At 49.4% G+C, this 8,595-nt stretch overlaps 3 protein-coding genes across 3 annotated transcripts; 1 reads left to right on the forward strand and 2 right to left on the reverse strand.

Moving 5' to 3' along the window:
- Positions 1 to 72: 72 nt before the first annotated feature.
- Positions 73 to 664, forward strand: CGCA056_v004100 (uncharacterized protein; the record flags this gene model as incomplete). The annotated part of the gene is made up of 2 exons (XM_037319355.1): positions 73 to 494; positions 547 to 664. 2 exons carry the CDS (start codon positions 73 to 75, stop codon positions 662 to 664), a joined length of 540 nt encoding a protein of 179 aa, XP_037181892.1.
- Positions 665 to 2,061: 1,397 nt separating this feature from the next.
- On the reverse strand, positions 2,062 to 2,400 carry CGCA056_v004101 (uncharacterized protein; the record flags this gene model as incomplete). The annotated part of the gene is made up of 2 exons (XM_037319356.1): positions 2,062 to 2,191; positions 2,306 to 2,400. The coding sequence occupies 2 exons, from the start codon at positions 2,398 to 2,400 to the stop codon at positions 2,062 to 2,064; spliced, it is 225 nt and encodes a 74-aa protein (XP_037181893.1).
- A 2,474-nt stretch (positions 2,401 to 4,874) lies between these two features.
- Positions 4,875 to 6,603, reverse strand: CGCA056_v004102 (uncharacterized protein; the record flags this gene model as incomplete). Its single annotated transcript, XM_037319357.1, has 2 exons — positions 4,875 to 6,350; positions 6,403 to 6,603. 2 exons carry the CDS (start codon positions 6,601 to 6,603, stop codon positions 4,875 to 4,877), a joined length of 1,677 nt encoding a protein of 558 aa, XP_037181890.1.
- Between the last annotated feature and the right edge of the window lie 1,992 nt (positions 6,604 to 8,595).

An 8,595-nucleotide genomic window follows, 5' to 3' on the forward strand; every position in this document is an offset into this window, starting at 1 on the left:
AGATCTGAACAAGCCAAGAGGTTATCAATAACAATAGCTGGAATACGCCAGTTAGCACGTTAAACCACCAAGATGTCATCCTCAGCGCCATCTCAACCACCCAAGGCCGAGGCCTATACCACATCCTCGAACCCAACATCTCGCAACCCTGCCGAGAACGCAGACGCACAACAGAGCGAATCGAGCGCACGCGACGCAGTCCTCGGTCGCACGCCATTCCCGCAGTCGCAGTCGCGGTCCGCCGACGATGCGGTGCCTAGCTCCCTGGGCCAGGGTGTGCATTCCTCCGGCCCCGTCGATGCGACGGAGCAGCGCAACACTGCATACAGCAGCACAGGCGCAAGCCGGGGGCCGGAGAACCCGAACGTTGAGGCCGAGCAGATGGAGACTCTGGCGGAAGGCAAGGTTGCGGATGCCGTCGATCGGAAGAGCGGGGCGCAGAAAGTCCCCGGGCAGGACGTGCAGTTTGACGATTACGCAAGTGGTCTCGAGAAGTGAGTTTACTTGATGACTACAGGATCCCAGGATGTCGCTAATGATGGGCAGGAAGAAGCAAGAGCAGCAAGAGGCAAGGCAAGCTGTAAAGGATGCCAGAAAAGAGGGCGTCGACGTTGACGGCGGAATGGGGCAAAGAGATTGGAATGAAAGTGGCAGAGATGTCTGAGTAAAATACTTTGCCCAGAACTTCAGGAATGAGAGCCGGAACATGATGGATGCCACTGTCACATCGCCAGCGAGAATGAGGGGCAATTGAGTTTGAAACCACAGCAAAGTCAATCGGACCATCCCGGTCGCATGTGCTAGACGACAAAAGTAGTAAATGGTAATCGAAGACCAACAGCAAAGCAATTTGAGAACAAAGTCTACAAAAATGCAAAAGAATTGGTTCTCCCCTTCCAGAATCGAACTAGAGACCTTTCGATGACAATGAAACCATTACAGTCGAACGTGATAAACCAACTACACCAAGGGGAGTGACGGGGCTGAGCCCCGCTCGGTGTGATTTGTTGAGCAAACCGCACAATTCACACAATAAGTACCACTACCTACGCCTAGGGCATCTCGCAAATGCCGCAACTCCTCACTGCTTTCCGCTCTCATTCTCTGCGCTTGCACCAAGTGGGGGAGCACAAAGTGAGGGGTTCCATTCCACTGCGTCGCGAGTCCACCCGCGGAATGCACAGAACCATTTCCCCGGCCGGATTCAGACTCGCCTGCAGCCCGCAAAGCCAGCACCTTGATCTCCAATTGGGTGCGGATTTCCCAACCGGTTCCGATGCTCCATCGAAGCCATCACCTTAGAAATGGGCGTGTAGCTCAGTGGTAGAGCGTCCGCTTTGCATATCCTCAGCGATGTCTGCGGAAGGTCCAGGTTTCGATCACCTGCCCGTCCATCCCAGTTCATAAACCATTATGGTCTGTTTCTTTTGGCTTTTTGCTACCTCAAGCATGATATTTCGCAACATAATACTGCGTGGGTGACGATTACTCAGCCAAATCAATTGGAGTCCGGTCCACTTTTCGTTTTTCCATCCGTGGACCGAGATCCATGGATGTCAAAGCTACTTGACGGGGCTTGATAAGACAGATGCTATCCATGGATCGATGATAGGTGTATCTTAATTGCATCCTTTATCTTACCGTAGGTGATGCCCTACGACTTGAACCCAGAAGCATATACAGCTGTGACAACCACAACCCAATTGAAGTCTGGCGTTAAAATCGACTAGAATACGTAAGTTACCTCAGGTTTGGGAGATATTTTGTGCCGATGAATGCGTCAATCATCTGGGATGCAATTTTCACTAACGGTTCTGGGTTGTAGGACGTCGCGCGTGTTAAAGCATTCCCTGACTTCTCAAGGCCAGCAAATACAAGTTGATTAGTGAACGCCGACAAATGCTGATTTACCAAACAGGCATTTCAATATTTGAAAGACTCAAGCGAAATGCAGTTTCATAGGAAGTTTTCTCTTTTGTCTGTATCTGCTCTGTTCTTGATTGGCAACCTCATATTTAGCCCATAGACTGTAGCCCTCCATTTTGAGATAGTCTGTCTTATTCACGGTTTACCCCCCTTCTTGGGGCCGTTGACATTGCCATAGTGGGCAAGATTATACACAGCCACATTTCCGCTATGGCCGTGATCTCCCGGATAATAGGTGCCCGTACCCATGCCGGGAACTTTCACGCTGGCACGATGTTAGATATAAGTCATCTTGGTCAATGGAGAGCGATGGAAGATCCAGCAACTCCATTACAACGGTACGGGCGGGATAAAATATGGGAGAAGAGAGACAACGTACTGGATGGGCTTCCCATTGTGCTTCTGCTCGGCGACGGGAACCGCAGCTGCAAATGGAACAGCGAGTAGGAAGAAGAGAAGACTTCGAGAGTACATTGTTCTTCTTCAGAAACGCGCTTTTGTTAGAGATCTTGTTTCTCGGAGAGTTGTCAGAGCCGTGTGATCTGCTCACTCGTTTTCATTTTGGGGGCAGGAATTCACTCCTCTTTATGTGTTTATCTGTCAAGGTCAATGAGAGCGTCCACAACACACCTTGTTCATCGTTGCTAGATCTCATTGCGTCGGAAGTTACCATCGGGCGTTAACACACGGAGAAGTTTTCCCTTTCGGAGTCCTTTTGGAAGGAGGATGCGGGAACCTCAATTGAGTTAAATCGCAAGATGCTTTCAGTAGTGCATACGCTTTATCATGCGCAAGATAATCATTGTGGGCCAGCGTTTTCTCTCCGAACGAATGGTCTACGGCTAGGCGCGATTTTAGACTATACTATTTATCCGGCGGGCACAATTGGACCTACATATGACCCTGACTTACGTTCGAAGCTTGCGCAACGCCAAAAGAGGCCTCGGTGAGGGATGAACTTGAGTCAGGGAACCAAAGGTCTGCTAGGCTTCCTCAACTTTAGTAACCTTTTGTAGTCGTAAGCAGCTCCCAACTGAAACGCGACCTGGCCAACGACTAACCAAATACACGCATGAGTGCTCCGGGTTATTTTGCATAGGCTCTGAAATCCGCATAGTCCGTACTCTGTTTTCCGAAATACTCGCAACAGTATACACACGTGTTCGGGTGATTCCTCTTGTTCCTCTTGTCGCGCCCGTTGACGAGTCATATTACTGACACATGATCAGACCAACTAGCAATACTATGGGTTAGTATTGCTACACTCAAAGAATGAGGTTTTCCTTCTTCCTTTTCAACGTAAAATACCTCAATCCACGTCAACGCGCTGGGAATAGGGTCATCTCTCATCTTCGTCACATTCAGGGCTGCGTGACCTCAAGCCGCAGTTTTATCTGGCCACCGCCGAGTAAAAGAATTGACGCCCAGCACTTATGAATAGAGATTCAAATGCCGAACTTTGTGCCCGGCATATTTCAGTCGTCAAATCAGGGTGGATCTTAAGGGCAAGCTTGGGCACTACACAGAAGAAGGGCAAAGGTTCAAGTCATTCCATATCTCAAGTAGTTATGATCAGTTTGTAATTTCGGTGAAACCGTATTTGGATATTTTAAAACGAATGTTGGGGATATGATTTTGGAAGGTACATATCACATCAGACCACACTGGGCTGGTGTTGGTACTCGACCCCGAATTTCCCAGGAGCCGGGGCTCTCACGGATGAAGGTGTCACCTACCTTTCTCCACTTCCGAACCCTCGCGCCCTTCTTTTTCAACCCTTTGATAATTCTATTTATAATCGCTTCGTTGGCAGCAATGATGCTATTTCTACTCTCCCAGATTTTGGCACGCAGCCTTAAAGCTACTAGAAGAACAGAAAATCGACACAACTGTAATAAGAGAGGCCTTTCCGGGAAAGGCTCAACGTATTCGATATATGCGTTTGGATCTGCACCGTGTGCTAACAAAGTCTCGAGGATTGGGAACAATTCATCTCTTGCAGATAACGCGGACCGTGTCGCATACCAGGCATGTTGCCAGGGACTGCATCCGTTGAACTGCTTATTTGGATTTGAGCCATGCTGCAACAAATCCGCAACGATCCGCACATCTAGGCCCCTTACCCAGACAGGAGCTGCTGTTGGCGCGCAAGCATAATTGAGAAGCGGTCGACCCTGTTTGTGAAGAGATTGACAGCCTCCATTCTGAAGTCTGGCTCGGACGTAGAGCCGCAAACCATAACGGACAGCGAATGCGAACAAGCTGTCGTTGCACGCAGCGCCTTCAGTCGGGATGTCGTCGAAAGTATCCCACCAGCTCAGTCCGCATCTTGTCATCAGTGCCGTCTCCAAAGCATTCATCATGTCTAGCTGGTCTGTCCCACACTCAATCTCCAGAGTGCGAGCGATTTCCAGGGCAGTTGCCACAATGTCCCAGGGCACGCCTTTTGAGGACGATGATTTGCGGCTTCGATATGAACCACTTTTAGCCTGCATGACCAGACTTTGCAAGAGTGCGGCTTCAACGTTGAAGCTCTCGAGGGCAAGAATTCCATCCCACACATCTTCTTTCGACAAGTACTCTTTCACGGACCGGTGTATAAATTGCACCTCTGGATCATACCAGTCATTCCAGCTGTCCATGACAGCGGAGCTGAACTCATTCTTGGCTTCTGGTGCCGGCTCCATAAGTAGATCAGGGTGAACCTGCTCAGTCGAGGCTCTAAGCTCGATCAAACCAGAGCAGCATATCCTCATCTGTGCCTCGATTGAACGAATTTCTTCAAATGCCCTTTTTAGAGTAAATTCACCAGTCTGGGCTTGGAGTATTGCTTTTGGTTCAACAAGAGCAAACTTCAAGCTCAATGCCGTCAATGGCCATTTGACTGTGCCATCCATACAAGGTTGATCCTTGGATTGGAGCTCCGAAGTGCCTCGTATGAGCTGAAATTATTTCGACATTGTCGATTTGTATCTATGGGGAACTCGCTCGAGCATGACGCGGAATAGATCCTCGAGGTCGGTTGGTAGCTCGCGCAGCCTTTCGGTCAACGCACCTATCTCGTCATGATTTTGGAAACCTTCGAGGAGAGATCTAACGACCACTTTGACCCAGAGAAAGACCCCTTGAGCGGCTTCCACGATCTCTTCAACAAGATTGGCTGACTCTTCCGGGGCCCGTGATATAAGTTGAAACATCCTAGGATGATTCGTAAGGTTTTCGTTCACATACTTGACAACATCACTATGAGTTAAATAGTGAAGCCTCAATTTTGAGCAGTTGATGAAAGCATCCTCGAATGCGTTTTCGGGTCGGCTGGGCAGAACAGCTTTGAAAGAGGGTGATTGAGCAGCGGCTGTGAACAACGCCGCGAGCTCCGTGAAACTTGTACCAGCGTCAAACTCATCGAGTCCATCGATGAGGAGAACAATTCTTATAGGAGCCCCGGAAGAGTCCGTGAGCCCTGGCGCCGTCAAGCAAGAGAACGCCTGTTTAACTTCTGGTATGGTTGGGGAATGGTGCTTGTCAATGCGTCGCAGTAAGCCGGCGTCAAATATCTTCTCGGCAAGCTCGGGGCATTCCTCAAGAGCTTGAAAAATAACAGATCTGAGCAAGCCTTCTAGCGAATTTTGCAATGGCGTCCCTGGATTCCAGAAGTAGAATGACAATACCAAAAGACGGCCACTGGCGCACCAGTCACGTAGAGAGCTGCGAGTTCTCGCATCAGTACGCAACAACTTCATGAGCGTCGATTTACCCGACCCAGCCTTTCCTGAAATCCAGTATATTCCGGCACCGTGTTGCATCCACTTCCGGAAGTTTGTCCATGTCGCTTTGTTTGCTCCTGTGGGCGGCTTCCTGTAAATCCATTCGAAGGTGCCTTTGTGAGCCGGGTTGATGTTATGGAATCGGTCGCTTTCTTGGGAGAAATAGAGAGAGTCGAGCAAACTATCCAAAACCAATCCCTTAGACTTCAGATTTCCGTCTCCTTCTGCCGTTGGGGGAGGTTGCGGTCTCACATCAGGCATATCACGAAGAAGAGAGACAAGCTCAGTGTGTCGCTCATCTTGGACGGCAGCATACTCTTCGTGAAAGATACGTAGACGCCTTTCCATAGCGCTATTTGCGTCCTGACCTGCCTTGATCTCATTGAGGAGGAACTGGGTCTGTGTATCAATCGCTGTCACGTCGGGGATCTCGTGGACCTTTCTGGCCATAGGAACTACCATATCGAACAGAATCTGTCCGCGAATCGTCTCCAGCCTCGCCTTTTTCTCTTCGATCCTACTATGGCTCCACACCGTAAGAGCTGCGACTTTGAGCTTCGCCACGAGCTTACTCAAACTCCTGATCGAAAGTTCCTCTGCGAGACGCACCAACTCCTTTGAAAGCTTCTGGCACTCCTCCACAAGGTTTTTGAAAGCCTGCCACGATTCTCAGTTTTACTGCAAGAAAGCATTGTTGAGAGATTATCACCTCATCGTCGTTTCCAGCCCACGATTGAGATGCGATCTTCGCGTTCGATGCTTGAAGGCTGCGGCTGATGCTGACAATGTCCCGTGTGGCGGCCGACGAGCCCGCTTCCTTGACTTGCCCCAGAGTCTCAAGGAAAGACTTCGAGATGTCAACGGCCGACAAGACATTGACAGCTAGACTCAATGCTGATAATGGGTCCATTGCGCTGGGTGGGTACTGCAGCTTGCGATGTTGGACGGATGCGCTGACGGCGAAGAAAGCCCAGCTGCCGCGAGGTGGGAGAGGAGACGACGAGGATAAGCAGCTGAAAAGATTTGGGCTGCCAGTGTCAGGTGATCACTTGTTATTGGATGATAACAGGAAAATGAGAAATGTTGCAGGGTTCTGAGGTATCCGGCCAATCGCTACCTAGGTTGTGATAACGTCCCACACCCACTTCTCGGCCACCCCCACTTCTCGGCCACCCCCACATTTCGGCCACTCACTTTTGATGCCCTCACATTTATACACATCAACTTCAACTAAAATTTATATGTATTATGATGCCACGACGATGCAACTTTCGCTGTCACTAGGGTTTTCTGACTCGCTGGATTCATCTGTGCTACTTTCAAGTTCGCCCGCCTCGATTTGAGCCCTCCGAATAGCCTCAATATCGGCAAACTTCGAATTTGGGCTCATCTTAACCTTCTTCCGTTTCCTGGCCCTACTGGCATCAACCTCTGCCTGTAGTGCCTCAATCTTTCGTTGGGCTACTGCCAGTTGGTATGCCTTCTCATCAAAGCCCTTCTGAACCTTCCGAAAAAGCAGGCGCTGCGTATGCTCATCGTTATCCAGCTTGCTGAATAGGCTGAACTGATCCTGAAGCTCATCCCTCTTCTGAGGGGTTGACCAAGGGACTGCTGATGTATCTACCGCCCACTTTTCGCTTGTTTTACCATCAGAGAGCCCTTTGCAGACCTGACCAGCTGGTTTAGCAGGGGTTGATGTGTTCTCAAGCAGCAGAGGGCTCATGAGGGGTCTAGCCATACTGACAGGCCACAAACCAGTCCATTTCCAGCCACTGATGATGTTCTTGCTTATCAGGGCTGCCTTACGCGCCTTACCATAGCATACAACGAAATTTCTCTTGCCCACAACTGTACCAGCATCCCATTCAGCTAGTAATCCAAGCTCCTTCTTGTATGCTGCCTTGAGGGGCCCAAAAACCGACTGATCAAGTGGCTGAAGGACGTGTGACGTGTGTGCTGGCAAGAACAGCAAGTGTATCTTGTTCCTGAAGCATGTATACATAAAAGCAGTAATCTCATAGCTTCTATGACCATCCAAGATCAATAATCTGACCTCTGAGGGGTCCCCTGGCTGGGTTGAAGGGATGAAGACCTCTGTTAACCACTTAACAGCTGTAGAGTCTGAAGTCCACCCGTTTTCTGTAGCTGTGAACTTCCAGAATTCGTATAGCGTCAGATCTAGAGGAAACCACTGCTGCTGGACATTCTTGCCCTTATATATAACAAGTGGAGGCAGTGCCTTGCCAGTTGCAGAGATACACTCGATCAGAGATGTCCAAGCACGCGATCCAGGCTGTTTCTTGCGGATAGAACGAGTTTCTGATGATCTAAGAACAAGCCCATTTGATCCTCTGCCTTCTAGAATACCAGTCTCATCCATATTGTATCGATTAGAGGCCTTGATGGCTATGATCTCAGGTATGGCGAGGTGCTTAAACCATTGCCTGATTACATTAGTTGAAGCTCTATTGATACGCTGGGAATCGATTGCTCTGCTTCTTTGGACCCTTACAGATGGGTTTCTCTTAATAAAAGACTGCACCCAGTTCTTTCCAAGAGGCTGGGAGTCTCCATGGACCTGTAGGATGCGTTCAGCAAAGTCCTTGAGTTGTTGATGGGTTGGAGGCAGGCCTAGGGCAGCCTGAATTCGAACCCATTCAGCCAGGTGGCTTTCCTGGGTTGGAGAAAGCCTTTGAAGATCAGAAAAGGCAATATCTCTTGCCTGGGTGCCATGGATTCGAGATTGGAGAGTTGTTCTTGGAACACCATACTGTAATGAAGCTTTTCGTAGGCTAGCACCAGCTGCGATAGCCTCAAGTGCCCGAGAAATTTCATCTTCTGTATACTGACGCATTCGGTAGTTATTATGCTTCACAGAAAGAATGGTGATGATTGAGTGAAA

The sequence above is a fragment of the Colletotrichum aenigma genome, assembly GCF_013390185.1.
Source record: "Colletotrichum aenigma strain Cg56 chromosome Unknown KSG_Cg56_contig03, whole genome shotgun sequence".
In the NCBI taxonomy this organism is placed as follows: domain Eukaryota; kingdom Fungi; phylum Ascomycota; class Sordariomycetes; order Glomerellales; family Glomerellaceae; genus Colletotrichum; species Colletotrichum aenigma.